This window comes from Rattus norvegicus, chromosome Y (assembly GCF_021556685.1).
Source record: "Rattus norvegicus strain SHRSP/BbbUtx chromosome Y, alternate assembly SHRSP_T2T, whole genome shotgun sequence".
In the NCBI taxonomy this organism is placed as follows: domain Eukaryota; kingdom Metazoa; phylum Chordata; class Mammalia; order Rodentia; family Muridae; genus Rattus; species Rattus norvegicus.
In genome coordinates, this window is record NC_141555.1 from 54,419,056 (window position 1) to 54,438,520 (window position 19,465).

At 41.5% G+C, this 19,465-nt stretch overlaps 1 protein-coding gene across 4 annotated transcripts; it reads right to left on the minus strand.

The window, feature by feature from the left end:
- Positions 1 to 1,987: 1,987 nt before the first annotated feature.
- On the minus strand, positions 1,988 to 4,226 carry LOC134484258 (Y-linked testis-specific protein 1-like). 4 transcript variants are annotated; one of them, XM_087601406.1, is made up of 3 exons: positions 4,189 to 4,226; positions 2,144 to 3,016; positions 1,988 to 2,064 (listed from the first exon to the last, which is right to left on the minus strand). In XM_087601406.1, exon 2 carries the CDS (start codon positions 2,937 to 2,939, stop codon positions 2,145 to 2,147), a length of 795 nt encoding a protein of 264 aa, XP_087457532.1. In that variant the 5' UTR covers positions 2,940 to 3,016; positions 4,189 to 4,226; the 3' UTR covers positions 1,988 to 2,064; position 2,144. The 4 variants fall into 4 exon arrangements, with proteins under 4 accessions (XP_087457532.1, XP_087457533.1, XP_087457531.1 ...); XM_087601407.1 differs by having other exon boundaries at positions 2,144 to 2,974; positions 4,058 to 4,211; XM_087601405.1 differs by having other exon boundaries at positions 4,058 to 4,211.
- Between the last annotated feature and the right edge of the window lie 15,239 nt (positions 4,227 to 19,465).

The following is a 19,465-nucleotide window of genomic DNA, read 5'->3' on the forward strand; positions in this document are numbered from 1 at the left end:
GTGATTTTCCCATGGTAAGTGTGGCACAAGTAGGAGGTGTGGCCTTGTGGGAGTAGGTGTGGTGTTGTTGGAGGAAGCATATCACTGTGGGGGTGATATGCTTCTCCAACAACATGTCTGCCTAGACGCTTCCATGATTCCTGCCTTGATGAAAATAGGCTGAACTTCTGAACCTGAAAGCCTGCCCTAATTAAATGTTGTCCCTTGGGGTTTGGGATTTACCTCAGTTGTAGAGCGCTTGCCAAGGAAGCCCAAGGCCCTGGGTATGATCCCCAACTCTGAAAAAAATAGAACCCCCCCCCAGAAAATTTTATCCCTTATAAGTTGCATTGGTCATGGTGTCTTTTCGCAGAAATGAAACTGGTAGACAACCAGCCAGTATAAAAATTCCAAACAGCAGAATTAATCAAAGATAGAAAATATTTTCAAGTCCTACAATGAGAAACTTATTCTTGAGAGAAGAAACAGCAATGAATGAGTAGAAGGTAAGGTTGCCTACAAAGAAACACTTGGAGTGTAGATGTGGCTCAGAGAGTCCCCATGTAGTGCACAGGAGCTTCTCAGGAGGAGAGAGCTACGTGGTCAGGAACCGCAAAGCATTTTAATGTCACGGCAAATGGCATAGGAGAGATCAGCACCTCTGCATTGGATGCACCATCAAGAGTTTTCTGAGGATAAGCTTTCATGTGAGTAAAAGATGGGAACTTCCTGGGGCTAGATAAGGTAAAAGGGCCCAGAGGTCTGTAGGAAGCCATCCAGTCGAAGGAGAGTCAGGCAAGATAAGCCAGTGCAGGAGCCCTTTGTGGTCATCTAGGGGCATTCAGAAGAGACCTCAAAAATATTACAGGATCCAACAGAGTCTAACAGTGCTCAGGGAAGCTAAACAAAGGATCCACGTAATACCTGACATAAGCTCATGGCATCCTCATGTTCTTTTTTAAATTTCTTTTTACTGATCATACAAAATAATGGGCTTTATGGCACTTTCAGGAATCGATAGATATAAACTTAATTTGGCATTCACTATTCTTGAGTTATCCTCGTCAAAATGTCCTCTGGGGAAGCCACCAGCTCACATCCACCCTCTGTAGTGATAGCTTGGCTGTTCTTTAAGGAAGCAAAGAGACCAATATGGATGTGGCCCAAGTTCAAGTCATTCGAGACCCTTTCTGTTCTTCCTGGGTCTCCTGCTTCACTTTTTGAGAACTCCATCTTGGAATTCCTTCGTCCCTCAGTATCCTCAACTCCCACATGTGTTCTTTAGTCTTTCTTCCACATCACCATCAATTTATTCTTTCTTACCCTCATCCTGGTCTCTTCTCTGCATGTGAAGGTTGGATTTATTTAAAAAGATGACTTTAGGGGCCTTCAGAGATAACCAATGGATTAAGAGCTCATCTGCTTTGAAAGAGGACTGGGATTTGTTCTTTGAGCTCATGTCCGATGGCTCCCAACCACCTTTAATTTCAGCTCCAGGGGACCTGACTATTCTTGTCACTGTGGTCTCCTGTATTCATTCCTTGCCCTACCCAGATAAATAAAAATAATACATCTACATATGTGAAACAGGTTTCATTAGGTTTTGTTAGTCAAACAATCCCTGATCTTCTCTGATTCTGAGTCTGCTTCGATCAGTTTATTGGGTTTCCCCTTGAGTTCCAAGACCACCTCTCTGTTACCTGCCACTCTTTCGCCAACTATCTGTTTCTCCCTCAAACTTCCCCTCAGAGAGTCTATCTATTTCTGGCCCCTCTCCACTGCTTCCTAAACATCCATCTTTTTTTTTTCCCTGTGCCATCCCTGGTCCTCTAAGCCTTATCTCCAGTTTTTTCCTCTCCCTAAAGACCAGACTAGCTCAGTACTGTTTGTTTTAGTGTATGTGACATTAGACTTACTGTTCACAGCCTTGAACTTTCCGGCTTCCTCTCAATGTTCCATCCACCACAGCCAGTCTCCTCCACAAAAGTGTGCATACACAACACATCACATCACACATTTTAATTTTTAGAGCAAAAACAAATTCCACTGGAAAAGATACTGGGGATGTCAAAGGCCATTGGGTATCTGAAACACAGAAAAACAAACATTTTCACCCCAATCCTATAAATTCCCCATATATGTCCCCTCACTTTGTGAATTTCACCTTAATGGATCTTTTCCATCAGATTATAGACATAGATGTGGACGTCGCCATCAAACTTGATGAAGTACACGGAAGGCTTGGCTAGAACTTGGTAAATGACTTTGCCGATCTTTTTGGACCCGTCACTTCTGGTGAACTGCACACATTGACCTGTTAAGATGTCGCTGCCAACTTCTGACTTCACCTCTGCTGGCGAAATCTCTGGAATGATACGGAGATTACCTTCTGTGTAATCATCCAGGAGTTGATAGATATATAGGACTGGATCTTTCTCATAGGTGATGTAAAACCAGTCCTTCATGATTGGCACCTGGGCTAGGACCACCCCCCTCCAGTTGTCCTTAGAGCCATGTTTGCCCTCAAATTTATGCTCCACAGCACGGCCAACCATGGCACTTGCGAGTTGGGCGTCATTCACTTGAGGAAACACAACTTTGTGAGTCAAGACCTTAAGCTTTAAAATCCTCTCATCACTGTGAAGTGCCAGTCCATAGACACAATCAACTCCATCATACTTGACCAGATAGAGAGAGGGATTTGTTGGCAGTTGATCTAGAACTATGGCCTTCCATTGGGTGACGGGCTCATCACCTTCCTTCCATCCGTGTGAAATTCTGCACCCCACAATGTTCCCCAGGGACTGGGGAGAAGGCCTCTTCCTCTTCCGCTTCTGGAAGGATGGTGTGCTCATCCTCCTCACAGACACCCTCTTCTTCTTTGCTGTAGACCTAGTGTGGTAGGCCACGGTACTCCTGGTCCACTGTCTTGTGGCTATTGTTCTGCGTTCAGGCTTCATACTTTCCCATGGCCTGGGTTTGAAGAGCTCACCTGCTTAAACCAGAGACAAAGCTGGTACCTCTGTCATATGAGTACCTGCAATAACAATGGGGGTGGGGTTGGGGAGGGTGCTGGACCAAGGCTCTTGTCTATGAGAACTTTGGAGCAGGTGAGGAAGGCGATGGTAAACAGGTTTGAGCATCTGAATCTAATGCTGTCATAATCAGAAGTTCATAGAAGTGCTGGGCAATGGTGGAGCACACCTTTAATTCCAGCACTCCAGAAGCAGAGGGAAGCAGACCTCTGTGAGATCAAGGCCAGGCTGGTTTACAGAATTAGTTCCAGGATAGACAAAACTACCCACAGAAAAACCCAATCTCATAAATCAAAATCTAAAGTTCAAAGGAAAATGAAAAAATGGTTCTCTACAGCTCAGAATAACATATTTAGACATATTTCTTCAGCCCGAGGCACTTTGCCTATGCTGAGGAACATCTCCTTGAATGGCTAGGTCAGTGTGGGATTAAGTATCCTTGTCGCCACTTTAAGCAAGCAGAACAGAGAAAGGATAGCAAAGGAGCCAGAAGGGTGGCCACACCCCTTCTCTACCCTCTAACTATGAGCTATTTGGCAACATCCACAAGTATCTGCCCAGAGACAAAGCACAGCAGTCCACTGGCCTTCTCTACTGTGCATCCTGACCCAGCCCCAGGTTTATTCCCCGAAGCTGTTGCATTTTCGACCGCAACAAGAGTCTTTTGTGTAGGCAACAATAGCCTTTTAGAAATAATATCTACTGGGGTTGGGATTTAACTCAGTGGTAGAGCAGTTGCGTAGCAAGCACAGGGCCCTGGGTTCCTCAGCTCCATTAAAAAAAAAAACAAAAAAAAAAAAAAAAAAGAGATATATTTTCTCCAAAAATACACAGGCACAGAGAGGAGCTTTGGCATTTTAGTAGAATTTTGAATTAGATATTGTTAGCAAAGAATAATAAACTCCGGAGACTGACTAGCCTAGACCATCTGCCTAGCTCTCAAACGTGGAAGACATTAGAACCTAAGGTTACTTGCTGTACGAGGGAAAACTTTTAGCTTTCTGTGCTACAAGGGTCCCAGTTATCTTCATAAACGTATTTACCAAAAGAAAATGTCCTAGTCGTCCAGATTCTGTCTTCTGAAACCGGTCAGGCACCAATAGGTTGTTGAACAGTTGTGGGGTTCAGGAGCTGAACTAGCTTTCACACCCCGCTCCGAAGATAGTGAACCCACCTTCAAAGTAGTCTAGCGCCTCCAAGTGGAAGAGATGCGCAACCTCCGCCCTTGTGCTCTGTGACATCATCCAGGCTCTGCTTACGTCATAGAACCCCTCTCAGGCCAGTTCCTTCCCTAGTTACGCTTAGAAACTTCCAGCATCTAGGTTTTAGCTTCTCATGTAGCCTCCTGGTGAACCAAAATAAAGTCCCCACCCAAATATTCTGATGACTCGAGTCACAGTCTGCCCAAGTAGCTCTTTTCATGCTTTTTATTTTTCTGAAAAACTCTTTGGTTTCTGAGTCACCAACATCCTTGGTGGTTATTTTCCCAGCTCCTATGTTTTCTTTGGTTAACTTTAAGTTATTCTCCGTATCAGAAATATTGCTAGGCTCTCTTTCCGAGGCAGCACACAGGATAGAACAACAAAATTAGCTCTATCAAAACCCACAATTAGAGGAGGGCCATTTTTATTGAAACAAAGCTGGAATTTGACAAGATTAAATACCTTGTATTGAAGACAATGGCAATCATGAATTATGGATTCTTTGCAAAGAGCGAGGAAAAATTAGCTCCTGGACCTGCTTCCAAAGTCGGAATAAACTTATCACAAAACCAATATCGACCAGTCATATTTTAAATGTCTTTAAAATTTATCAGCACTTCTGATTACAAGGAATTTATTAGATCAAATGCAATAAAACAGGATGAAATAGATGAGTTAATTTTGTTTTTGAAATATGGGTAGACAGAATACTGGATCCAGGTAAGTATGGAATTTACCTGTAAATTACAGGCCACTTTAATTGTTTGTGTCACATAGTTCTTCAGATCTTCAAAAGGATTCTTTTTAGAACCCTCCCCTGTCCCCACTACACTCTAACCATCCCTTCCCTCTTCCCAATAATTCCCTTCCACTTTAACATTATAATTTTTTAAATGTACTTAGAGATAACAACTTATGTCAGCTTTTTAAAATCTGTCCAATTTTCTAAGTGCACCGTCTTCTTTTTCTCCTTCTATCGTAGTTTTAAGCACATTTTCTTTCACACTTTGAGTTTTACTCTCTCTCTGCTCTTATGACTACTCTGCCATTATGTGACTGTTGGTCGACTATGTGGCTGACCTCAATGTGGGGTTAACTCAAATGACATGAATTCCCCCCCTCTCTCCCCTTAATCTTCCTTCTCTAGGCACCTGCAGAGATTTAAAGCATTGGGGATTTTTTTTAACCCTGGAAAGCACACACACACACACACACACACACACACACACACATACACAAACATACGCACATACACACAGAAACACTCATAGAAACACAAACACACACACATACATACACACACAAACACACACACATGCACATACAAACACACACACAAACATACACATATACACACTCAAACACACAAATACAGAGAGAGACAGAGACAGAGACAGAGAGAGACACGGTGAGAGACAGAGAGCCCATGAGAAAACATGTGATATCATCATTTTAAGAACATTAAACAGACAGAACTTTCAAAAAAGTGAAGAACAAGTAGGCAACAAGAAGAATAATCTCATCATAGCCATCAACTTGAGGAGGAAAATTTTCACACTCTAGGCTTCTAAGTACCAGTCTGTTACTGAGCAAAGTAGGGGCAGGAACTCAGGCAGGACTCTAGAGGCAGGAAAGGAAGCAGAGACAACTTAGAAATGCTGAGTACTGGATTGCTATCCATGACCTACTCAGCTTTCTCTCCTTCTCATACAACCCAGGGCCACCTTCATAGGGGATGACACTATGCATAGTGGGCTAGACCCTTCTACATCAACCATCAAAAAAAAATCCTTACAAATGTGCCAAAGGACGTTCTGATGGAGGCAATTCTTCAGCTGAGGCTCCTTTTTCCCAGGTTGAGTCAAACTGACAATAAAAACTAACCAGGACCCCTGCACATTCATTCTGATTGCCACACTGTGTGCAATAGACAAGCCATTGGAATAACCTTAGCTGTTGATCACTGGATGAATGGCTTAAAAAAGTTGATATACATTGATGTGATTTTCATCTATGTGTAAGAGCAAAGGGTTTTGTTCTCAGAAAAACGGATGGAACTGTAAAATACAGTATATTAAGTGAAACAAGCCAGACTCAAACAGATGATTGCAAAATATAGATTTTAATAAGGGATATTATGTGAAATTGGGCATTTAGGAAAAGGAAGGGGAGCAGCAGGGTGTGTGTGTGTGTGTATGTGTGTGTGTGTGTGTGTGTGTGTGAGTGTGTGTGTGTGTGTGAGTGTGTGTGTGTGCAGGTGGAAATGGTGGTGAGTTGTGAGAAAGAAGATGGCTAATGTACAGTATAAACCTGTACTAGGAGTCACATGCAAGCCCACTGACTTGTACATTTAAAGAATATCGATATAAGAGAGCTGAGTCTAAAACAATGTTTTGATGAAATTGGGGGTTTATGCTTTAGAGATACCATAAAGTTTATTCATATTTTCCTTCCCACTGGGCTCTTGCTGTTGCGAGCTTGATACTTGTGACAGGATATGGCAATGAGCTTTGGTTTCTGTACCTCATTAATAACCCGGAATTCATGTCATTCAGTGAGGCTACCGTGGGGAAGGAGGTAGTTAGAGATCTTAAGGGTACACCACGTGGGAAGAATAATACCCACCCCCACTATAGATTTCCAAATATTCACCATCATCTCTGGTTTGAATGTGATCACCCAACATTTATTTTCTGAAGATTAATCCCCAGTGGGAATGTAGTTGTGAAGAATTGATTAGGTTAAGAGGGATGCAACCTACAAATAAAGATCCATTAATGATGCTATTGTGGAAAAAGGTTAAATTATGAAAAAGGAGTTTGGCTCCCTCTCTTTTATTCCTAGCCCCCTGGATCCCTTCTGTGGTGACAACATCCCACAAGAACTCCTTCCTCTGCCGACGGTATCTTCATCTTGTATTTACAGGTTTCTGAATCATAATAATACAGAATCTGTGTCATTATACACTAGCCAATCAGTGCCATTCTGTTTGTCCATAGAAGCATGAACATGCCTCAGAATTGTGAGCAGCTGGGTCATATGGGAAAGCATAGCTGGCAGAGAGGACTAGGTTGTTAGTGCTGACTGAAGACAAGATGGTTTCAGGTTTAGCATGTGTGCTCTTTGTTAAAGAAACAGCACAGAGGAAGAGTGTAGATTGGAAAGTTGCAGCTTAGAATGGACTCAGACATCTACTGTTGGCCTTTCGTGGACAAGGAGCCATTAGGAAAAGGGAAAGATCACTAGGGATAGCTTCAGCCACTGCTTTTGTCTAGCAGAACCCTTTTTAGAATCCTATCTTCGAGGATGTGAAAGAAAACTGCCTGGAGTCACTTGATACATCAGTAACCATCAAGAGTGTGTACACTATTATAGAGGGTCCCAGGAAAAAGCCTGATCTTGGAAGATCCTTTGCCTTCAAGAGAGGAGACTCCTCCCCACCAACACTGGGAAACCCATCTACGTCGGTAAGGGCATCCCACTAAGTCCAGATCAGTGGTCCTTAATCCTTGGATTGAGACCGCTTTGGGAGCTCAAATTGCCCTTGCACAGGAGTCACATATCATATATGCTGTATTCCAGATATTTACATTACAACTCATAACTATAGCAAAATTAAAGTTATGAAGTAGCAATGAAATAATGTTACAGTTGGTGGAGCTGTATTAAAAGGTTGTGTTAGGAAGGTTGGAAACCACTCTTCCTGACCCGTCTAAAATATGTCTGTTGGTATGAACTGGAGTTATAATCCCTTTTATTCAATCAGGCAAACCCAAAAAAAAAAAACAATACACCACCAAAAGTTTATGAAGGATACACAGCCACTGTACCCACAGTGTCAGGACTACTGACATCTAGACAAGTGGTGTCAAAATGGAAATCACGTCACACCATGACAATCCCCCTAAATGAAAAGCAGAGGAGAAAAACCAGTTCCCTGGTGGTGACACCAAGAGAAAACCATTGTCAGAATTGTCAACAAGGATTTTAAAGCCAGGATTCAAGCGTCGTCAATGAGAAACCTACAAAACAGGCAGAAGGGGTTGGTGAGATGGCCTACTGCATAGGAACACTGGTTGCTCTTACAGAGGATCAGGGTTCAGAGGATCTGATAGACTCTTTGGTCAAAACACACACACACACACACACACACACACACACACACACACACACACACACACACACCATAGAGAAAAATTAAAAAAAACAAATTAAAAAGAGAAGGAGCCAGGTATGTCCCTTTAATCCCAGTACTCAGAAGTAAGGTGATTTCTGTGAGTTCAATGCCTACCAGGTTAATAAAGTGAGTTTCAGGCCAGCCCTACCTACATAATGAAACTCAGTGTCAAAATAAAACACAAAAGAGTGTTTTATTTATTTCTGATAATGTATGCAACAGAGAAACTATTTCTACAGAGAAAGACCTTATTGTTGAGAGAATCAGTGGGCATGAAGGATACCCCAATTCTTTGTGTCACTACTCCATCAAAGCCTTACCAGGAAGCAAGAATGTGTCCAGCTAAAAATGAAGCAGGGCAATTATGAGTAAAGCTGTGGACACACATCAGCCCATCAGCAACAGAGGCAGGCAGAAACCAGCTAGGATGAGATGGCTTCACCAGGCAATGTCTCTGAACTAACAGTCCCTAGTAGCACCAGGTTGTTCTTTTCCTTCAAGTACCCCTGGACTTTTCAGACACTCAGAAACCATAGAACAAAGTGTGGAAAATGCCTAAGAAAAGATGTGTTTTGGGACATATATGTTTATACAGGTTTCATGTAGCCCAGGCTGGCCTCAAACACACTATGCACCCAAGATGATTTTGAAGTCTTGATTCTTCTCCTGGTAAAGGGACTATGGGCATGTACCACCACACCACTGTAGGTGGAGACCAGAGCTGTGTGAGAGCCAAGTGAGCACTCTGTCCACTGAGCTGCATCTCCAGCCCCTAGGGATGTGTTCTGCTAATACAACAAAACTAAAATAGAAGTCTTCAATGAGAGACAACAGGAGTCTCCCAGTCTAGAAACATTAAATTACACATTCACAAGTAATACATATGTCAAGAAATAATTAAATTATGTAACAGTAAGAAAAAAAGAAGAAGATAGGAAACATACTATCAAAATATGTAAGACATAACTATGACGGTGCTAAGAGGAAACTTTATTTAAAACAATAATTCTTAGATTAGAAACAAAGACCAGCAACCTAAATTTTTATCTACACTAGAAAATAAGAAAATAATTAATTCAATGAAAAAAATAATTGTTAAAATGAACCCCAAAACACTAAAAATAAGAAATTAACAAAAAAAGACAATGAAACACAATTTGTTTTCTTTTTTAAAGCATTGAATGGTATTTCATCATCTCAATTAGACCTAGATAGAAAGTATAAGGTCCATTCTCTTTGGCAATTTTAAAAACAAAAAGTAATTGTCGTGTTTTAGAGTTTATGCAGAACACTGAACCTGGTACGACAGACAAAAATTAAAAAAATATTCATCGTATAATCCCTTTTTAATGACAGTGTTTATTCTCTACCTGTCTCTCCTATAATCTGTTTAATATCAGACAAGATTTCCAGGGTTACCATATGGAGATAATGCACTGTTGAAATGGAAGCACAGCATTGTATTCCCAAAACAGAATGTGGTTTAGAACATCATTGTTTTCATCATGAGGAAACTAGCACAAGATTCAAGCCCAGTCTCCCGAGGCGTTGTCTCATCTTAGAGCCATTTCTTCAGACAGCACTTTCCATGTGTCATATTTTTCTTCAACAATCGAAACGGACTTGTTTGCTGCACTGTTTTGTTTGCCATGCTGCTTGGGAAATCCTGGACCATCAGACATGACGAAAGTTCTCCTCCACAACCCCAAACTACAGCACTGGAATTGGTGTACCGGAAATAGAAGAGACAGAAACCAAAAAAGAAAAAAAAAACTGTTGTTGTTTGGAGAAGAGTCATGTAAGTAGGCCAAGCAGACCTTGGACTTTCTATGTAGCCCAGGTTGTCCTTGGACTTACTATGTAGCCCAGGCTAGACATGGACTTATTCTGTAGCCCAAGCTGGCCTGGGATTTACGATGTAGCCCAGGCTTCCATTGGACTTACTATGTAGCCCAGGTTGGATTTGAACTTGTGATCTTTGCGAGTATTGAGAATATAGGTATGCACTACCACACTCAGCTTTGTATCTGTTATTATAATTGACACAGCTGTGGCCCCTCATTTGCCAGCCTCCTTCAACATCAACAACAGCATCCACAATCACCTACTAGAATAATCCCATCCTTTAACTCATCTGTTAAGGTAAGACTTTACAGAACAAAGAGTCAGCAGGGTCCTCCTCCTTATTAGGACACATTTGTTTGTGGGATTTGAGTGATTGTTTGAGTGAGCCAGTCATACCTTAACCTGGTTCTGATATTATGACCAAGACAAAAAAAATAAGAAAACAAAAGTAAAGGAGATGGGCCCAACACCGGGACTTGAACCTTAGCAGTTGAGGAGATGGCTCACAGGTCTCAGGTAAATGATGAGTAGGCTTTGTTGCTCACATAGAATCCCAGTCCAGGGAGGAAGAGTTAGGGCAGATACCCAGGGCAAGATAGCTGTCAAGTGTAGTCATATTGGAGAACTCTGGTTTTGACTGAGAAATGCTGCTTCAATGAATAAGGTAGAAGAGAAATTTATTAGTCCATACTTTATACACTGCACTTGTATGCATGTACACACACACACACACACACACACACAGACTCACACACACACACACACACACACACACACACACACACACGAACAAAACAAAAAACTTTGGTCTTAAGGCATTGTCTCCACTGTAGTCGCACATAGTAGGAGGTGGCGATCTAAATAAGTGTTCCTTTCCATCCCCATAAAGACCAACATAATTATGAACCCTCAGTAACGGATGTATACAACCTGCTGAGGACAACCAGATGATTAGTTTAGTCTCCTCGCTCTCTAACATATTCTGGTGTACCGTTTCAGGAATACTGAGGTGGGGCTTGGCTGACTTGAGCCTTACTCCCAGTATTGCATCCAAGACAACTTTCAGCTGCCATGTACTGATCCTTGGAATTCCCTGCCAAGGTACCGTGACTTGCATTGCTCACGAGGCCATGCCATGAAGCCAGAGAAGGTGTGGATGTCTTACTCTGCCATTTATTACTTTAGAGTAATGGGAAATTAGCTCGAAATTTAAACCTCACTTCCCTCATATATAAATGAGCAGGCGAACAATTCCACTTCATCAGATCTACATTAGGAATGAGTTAAAAAAACACATCAAAACGATTAGTGCCGGGGTTGGGGATTTGGCTCAGTGGTAGAGCGTTTGCCTAGGAAGCGCAAGGCCCTGGGTTCGGTCCCCAGCTCCGATAAAAGGACCAAAAAAAAATGATTAGTGCCAATGTGTTTTATGAATGATAAGCAATATTATTTATATGATTTGTAACACTGGAAATTATGGTAACTGGAACGTAACGGTTTTCATTACCTTTGCACAGATGATGCCAGGAAAGCATCTAGAATACAGAAATGCTTCCTTTTTTGCATTATTTCCAAGAAGCATTTCTTTCTGCTCCAATTATTTTTTTAAAACTTACTTTCCACTCCATCTCCCCTTAGGTGATTAGGTTAGAACCGGGTTTGGTGAGAGGGGTTATAAAACGTTGTGTTACAGAATATATTTACAAAATCGACTGTTGAGTTCAAATGGAGGCACCCTCCATGGAAAAGCCAAGCTCCTCCTGAAGATATTTATTTCTTTTCTTTTTTTATTTTCATTGATTTCTAGTCTAGTCATTGATGGCTATTCTAGGAAGAATCAACCTCGGTTGAGGAGATTCCTCCGTCAGATTGGCCATGACTACGTCTAGGTGGAATTTCCTTGACTGTTAACTGATGTTGGAGTGCCTGGTCTACTGTTGGCAGCACTGCCCTATGCAGGTGGGTCTGGACTCTGTAAAAGTAGTTGAATGTGAGCTTAGAAGAAAGCCACTGAGCAATCTCTGTAGCTGTAGCTTCTGTTTCACAATCCTGTCTTGGTTTTCCTTGATGATGGGCTGGAACAGATAAAATGAAATAAAGATTTCTCTTCCCAAGTTGGCTCTGGTGAGTGTATCATCAGAGCAACAGAAAACCAAAATTAAGCAAAAATCACAGTGCCAGATGTGGGATGTCTTCCTGAAAGTTGCTGACCAGCGAGATCACAAAAGCCCTAACAACTTTACAGGCTGTTGCCATTGTTCTTTGTAGGCCTCCAGAACTTGATGGTAAGACACTATTTCTGAAGGTACTGAATCCTTTTGTTCACAGGTCACAGAAGGGTAAATGTGAAGTTGAGGTGGAATCATCCTCTATAATGGATAGCCTTCATGGTTCAAGAAAGTGCTATGTATGCTTCTAGGGGAGAAAATCATCTACGACCTTAATCGGGGGTGAATCATTCAAGGTAAAATGTCAGGCAAGATGTGCCCATAATGTGTTAGTGGCATCACAGTCATGGGAGTAACCGGTGGCTTTCCAATTTGATACAAGGCATATTCAACACGAGGTTCTGTAAAGTCATCAATAACCTATATTTAGGTTGATATAGGCCCTATGAAAGAACTTAATGCTAAATACATTGTCGAACTTCCTTCCAAATATCCATGTTTGTATCTACAGATCAGCGTTGCACTCAGCTCTCATCAGAGAAGAAGCCTCTGACTACCATGGGCAGAGTCGTACAACTGGACAAAGTGTTGGGAATCAGTGGTGTTGAACTAATCATGTGGATTTAGGTCAGCTAAGTCTTCTCCTCAACAGCTCAGAGAACATCATGAGAGAGTGGGTGAAAGGAATATATGAACCAGAAGATGGGGAAGTGGACAGCAAAAGGATATTTTTTAGATTGTACCTAGTCATTGAACTCTTAAACTTATTGTGGCTATGGTCATGGGCACAAGAATAGGCCACTCAACACTTCATTACAGATGGGAGAAGACATAAAGACCCTCCCCTCCTTTGGCAATCAACATTTATTGGACAGCTATACCTGCTTTTCTTCACTAAGTTTCTTGTGGCTTCTGTATATGGATCTTTTATACAGATACATAAAAGCAAGGGAAACACCTGTATATGGAATTTAAAACAAGGAAAGAAAGAAAGAAAGAAAGAAAGAAAGAAAGAAAGAAAGAAAGAAAGAAAGAAAGAAAGAAAGAAAGCTGAACACACTCCAGGTCTGCAATGTGACCATCACACTCGAGTTGCTCTGCTTTCCCATCATGATGGATAGTACCAACTAAAACAATGGGTCAAAATAAACACTTCCTGTCTCTTTTTTATTGGAATTTTATGTATTTAAATTTCAAATGTTATCCCCTTTCCTGGATCCCCTCTCTCCCCTTCTCTCTCCCCCTGCTTCAGTGATGATGCTTTTCTTCCCACCCACTCCCATCTCAACACCCTGGCATTCCACCACATTTGGGAAATGAGCCTTCAGAAGAACAAGGGCTTCTCCTCCTATTGATGACAGACAATGCCATCCTCTGCTATATATGTGGCTGGAGCCATAGGACCCTCCATGTGTACCCTTCGGTTGGTGGATTAGTCACTGGGAGCTCTGGGAGGTGGGGGTCTGGTTGGTTGATATTGTTGCTCTTCCCATGGGGTTGCAACCCCCTTCAGCTCCTCCAGTCCATTCTTTAACTCCTCCTCCATTGGGGTCCTGTTCCTCAGTCTAATGATTAGCTGTAAGCATCCTCATCTGTATCAGTAAGGCTCTGGCGAAGCCTATCAGGAGACATCCATATCAGACTCCTCTCAACAAGCACTCCTGTCTTCGTTAAGTTTTTGCTTTGTATTTTGTCATAGCGAAAACAAGAAGAATCGATATGCTCCCTCTTCATGTCAGGGCCATGTGAATTAGAGTCAGTGCTTCACTAAGCCCTGTAGGGTTCTCTTGGCTCCATCCACAGAGCCTGGAGAGGGCATGGACCCTCAAACAGACCTGGTGTGGCCATGGTCAGCATTGATGATCTATTCTCTTTGTGAGAAACAATACTACATAACATTGATAAATACAATCAAGGAGAGTGTCACAGGTAGCTATCATAGATTTTTTTTTGTATACTTATTCTCAGCAGCCCCCATTGATATTATGAGGATGCTCTTCCTCCCATCCACTCCCACCTCAACACCCTGGCATTCCCCCACGCTGGGGAAATGAACCTTCACAGGACGAAGGTATTCTCCTCCTATTGATGCCAGACAATGACATCCTCTGCTATATATGTGGCTGGAGCCATGGGACCCACCATGTGTCCTGTCATTATCCCTCCAATCATGAGTTATGGGCTGTCATGCTGGTAATTTCACAGCAGGCACTGCTTCCCACAAAACTATCTCCCCAGCTTGCATTTAATCCCATGTTACTGGCATGCTGGAAATACTGTATTTTGTTTATTTGGCCCATAGCCAGACATTTTTTCTTGGACTATAATTAAGTGATCTACCTTCCTAATGCTGCCACCCTTTAACACTGTTCCTATGTTGTTACGTCTCTTGATGAAAAAATTATTCTTGTTGCTTCTTCATTATTGTAATTTCACTTCTGTAATGAATCGTAGTAGGTAATCACTTTGGAGACTGAAGTTTCTCACAGGGATCGTGACACACAAAGGTTGTGAACTGCAGATATAACAGGTTGAGGGCAAGATATATTTGAAGGACAAACTGTGGAAGACAACCACCAGCCCTGGGTCCTAAGCCCATCGCTTTATGGACCTAGCTCACCTCTGTACCTCCTTAAATATGGAGTGATGGGCGGAGCGTTTGTCACTTTGAATAAAACAAACCTTAACAGAGACACACGATGGTTCGTTGTTGCTTCCATTTTGTAATTTCCTGCCCCCAAAACTCACATTTTAAACATCATCGAAAGCCAAGAAAATAGGCACAAAGACCTGTCTGTGTGAGATACGAACCACAATTCATTTTGTTCACCTGGACCTCAACTTTAGAAGACTGCAAGCATTATCCATTTGAGAAATCCACTTCCTGCTCATGTTTTGTTGAAGAAATATAAATCAAGCTAAATAGAAAAATAGAGATGGAGTGTACAGGACAGGTTGGGGGTTTAGAGATCTTAAGGAATGCTAGCACAAAGTGAGGTATGTCAACATACCTCAGCTGACTCATAAGCAAACAGGTGAGGACCATAGGAAGCCTTGGGCATGAACAGGGATGAAGGTGTCTTTCCAAGGCAGAGAGACAGAGCAGACCATCCTTCCTTGGTCTAGTTGATGTGAGGAAGCTAGTGGTTCTCCACCTAAGTCAACCCACACTGAGCCAGTTCATGAAGTTCTGGACACGTCACTCTCCAGGACCTGAGTTGAAATGCAGCTGCCCCCCAACCCCCATAGGAACAAGCACTTGTTATAAGGAGAGGTGCTTGAAGACTTCATTCTTTGAAGCCATCTTCTCTGAAGGGCAGGTCTCCAATTCCTTACCAAGAAAGGCATCATGTCTTCAACCTTGTTGACTTTCCAAATCTGCCAACTCTGTGAAGACCCATCTCGAAGGTCTTGGCCAGGGCATCTGGCTTCCTGAACTGATGTCTCCAACAGGTTTCCTCAAGTCTCAGTTTAGCAGTTTTCTATGGATTACTTGTGCCTTATCTAGAGTGGAAACAGGGAATGAATTCTGGCTTAACTGAGTCCCTGGAGGTAGTAGAGGCATATAGAGAGCAGTGAAGGTATTATAAACATGAAAGTGCTAATCCATTCTTCGGGTGCGAACTTCTCTAATTATTTATACATTTTTTAAATCATTTAATGAAGTTAGTCAATATCGCAGACAGGATGAATGTCTGGCTTATGCACCAGCCTCTCTTTTCATCCTAACACCTGGCTTCTCAGGCTGTGATATCCATTGGAAGAAGAGTCATTTCAGATGTAAGTGGTTATAATGAAGGCCACACTGGAATGTGCTAGGTCCCAAAACAAATATGATCATTTACCCTATCAGAATAGAAGTGTTAGTGGGCTGAATGGCAGGCAGGATGAATAGGACCCGATGTCAGGCTGTGGTTGACTAGGAGATGGTTTTATTTCCCAACAACGAGTTTGGGCTTTTGCCTGAGGTTCTAGTAAGCACTGGAGAAATTTTATCTGGGATTTCCTTTCATGGATCCCTCAAGATGATACCCTGTGGATGTACAGAGGAGGATCTAGAGGAGGCTGCAAGGGCTGTCAGCTCAGGCAATACCGAAAGATGTTGCCTTTGCAGAAGGCACATGCTGCAGAGTGCAGGCCAGCTGAGACAGTGACTGAGGCAGTTAGAGCAGTGTCCCTCTTTGCATCAGAGCACCCCCCCCATATCCTTCTGCCATGCCAGACTTATATATTCAACAGACCGTCAAAACCCAGTCTGAGTGAAGGTAAACCATTGCACTAAGAAACGAATACTGCATAGTACAAGACACAATGGATGCTAAGATGTTTCACAAATGATGGGAAACTGAAATAATGTCAGTTAAGATGATATGCATTCCCCTCAGAGGACCTGGGTTCAGTTCCCAGCAACTATATCATATGGTCCCCAACTCTAGGTCACTGCACATGACTGTACATACATACATACATACATACATACATACATACATACATACATACATACTACATATATATACATGTATTACACACATACATACTATACACATACTACATACATACGACATATATATTATGCCAGTGGGTTACTCAGTAATCTACTATCCTTGGTCACTCGATTACTCATGCCCTAAGGAACCGTCAGAGGAAGTGGAACAGTCCATTTCTTCTTCTCTGTCAGTTCCCTTCTGGGATCTAGGGCCCTCTTACTGACTGAACCCTTCATATGATTTTTTAATTTCTGAAGGATTTATGTAACACGAGCATCAGATTTTTTGAATCTCTTGTCTTCCTAGGGTTTTGAGCACCTGAACTTTTGCCGAGTACATCTAAGTAATCCCGGAGGTGGAATGTCGCTCGGGTCTCTGCTGTTCAAGTGCTTCCCCTCTTGGGGTTGGATGTTATAATCCGGTTGGGATACACTGAAGGCATTCTCAAGTGGCAGAGGCTGGGAACCCTCAAGGTCTTCCCCCTTTGGAGTCTGCTGTTATACTCCGCTTGGGGGACACTGAATGGGCTTCCAGTATGTGGAGGCTGAGAATCCACATATGTTACTACACATATAGTACGTAAAGGGAGTGATATATAGAAATAAAAACATCACCTATGCAGCCACAATCATCTATTATCCCCATGATGAAACCAAATACTAGGAAGAGAAGATGGTACAGACACATTGCAGGATAGATCAGCATCATTCAAAATGAAGATTGAGCTGGAAAGTGCTTTGAACTAAGTATAGTTATGAGTAATGTAAATAAGCTTAATGTTTTGAGAACTAGTTTACCTGTTATGGTTGCCTTATCCCTTCTTAATTTGGGCAGACACATTTCTGCTCTGTGGAATGAGACAGTCTCCACCTCCTCTGTCCTCACATATTTCAATTTGTCACTTGTTCCACAGTACATCCATATACTTGCCGATGAATTTTTCTTCTTGGAAATTCGAAATGTTCATATTTCCTGACTTCGGAGAGAGGGTTAAAAGCAAACGGGAAGTGAGTGACATACCATAACTTTTCTGTATTATTATCAAAACGGGTTTTTTTCAGGGATGGGATACTTGAGGTGAGAAGAAAGGAAAGGTTCTGCTTTATTTGAAATATTTTCTTACCTCATTCTTTGCTCCTGTAAAGGGCCCAGCCTTATCTGTCAAGCGTGGCCATGTTCCTGTCACTACTCCACTGCGCCTCTCATGCAGTTCTTAATTCTAGATCCTGTTTGCCACTCTAGGTTTCATCTTGCACAGATTCACCTCATTTCCCTGTGATCCTGCTCTGAAACATACGCAAGTTTTTTTTTTTTTGTTTCATTTTCAAATTTTTATATGTTTATGTTAATTTTTGTTTAACCAGTTTTATGGAAGCCTTAGAGGGGAATTATTCATGGATGTCTGTTTTGATTGGAATGAAAAAAAATGGAAAAAAAATCTTTTTTTAAGTTTACAAGACATTTTCATTTCTAAGTATTTCTCTTATATAAACCCACCAGGCTAGTTTAACTCCTGTCTTGTAATGAATTCTTTCTTCCCATTGCTACTTGAATACTGCCTCATAGGACTTACTGCAGAACCTTAAATGCTTTCATACATGAGGAAGGAGTTGATATTTCTACACTTTTCTAACCCTTTTTTAGATGTATCTTCCTACTCTCTTGAGCTATTTGAATTAATTTGGATCACTGTACTGAATAGTATAGTACTTTAGTGCTTGGGCCTTGAAAATATCTGTTATTATTGCCTTGTCATAATTATACAGCTCAGGGTTGGGCCTAGTTTCTTTTTGGAACTTTAGTCCAATAAATTTGTGAATTTGGAATAAACCTAGACAGCAGCTATCAATTCTTTCAAATGGTATTTTAATACATGAGGGCTATAAAAACCTTTAATAAATCATGGAAAAGCAGTCTGAGTTTCCTGTTTCTGTAAAGTATTTGAAAAACATGAAAGGGAGAAATTCCATGGCCTTCTCACTTTTGTCTTCACATGGGGTGCTCAGATGTGACTTTAGTTTTGGTGCCTTTTCTGGTTAGAACATAAAGTTGTTTGTGGTAGTTTGCATTAATGGTTTTCTTCTATTAATATACTCTTTTGCTATTGTTTTTGTTTTTTGTCTTCATCATTCCAATTAGGGCCATGGTTCCCCACTTTGTATACATAAAATGTGGGTTCAGTGCAGCTATTATTGTCCTGGGGAACAACCTACAATTTTGGGAACAAATTTTCACAATTATATAGTTGACCATGGTTTAAAACTCTTCCTTGACTTAAATTTTTTGTAGCAACATAGTTGTTTACTTCTGCTTCAATTATTTGTATTGACCTCCCTACAATCCCATTATGTATCTGTGTGTAAGGGAAAAGGGATTCTTTAAATTTTCCATGGTATGTTCTTTTATTCTTCCATAAATTATTTCCCACCACCACATGAGCACAACACACTACCTGGCATTATTGCATGCTGGGATCATTGGGGAAGGGTGGTGTGAAGTTCATCATTGTTCTTTTTTTCAGAGATTCTTATTTTAATAAGTAATCCATCCTATTGAAATAGCTAGTTAACTC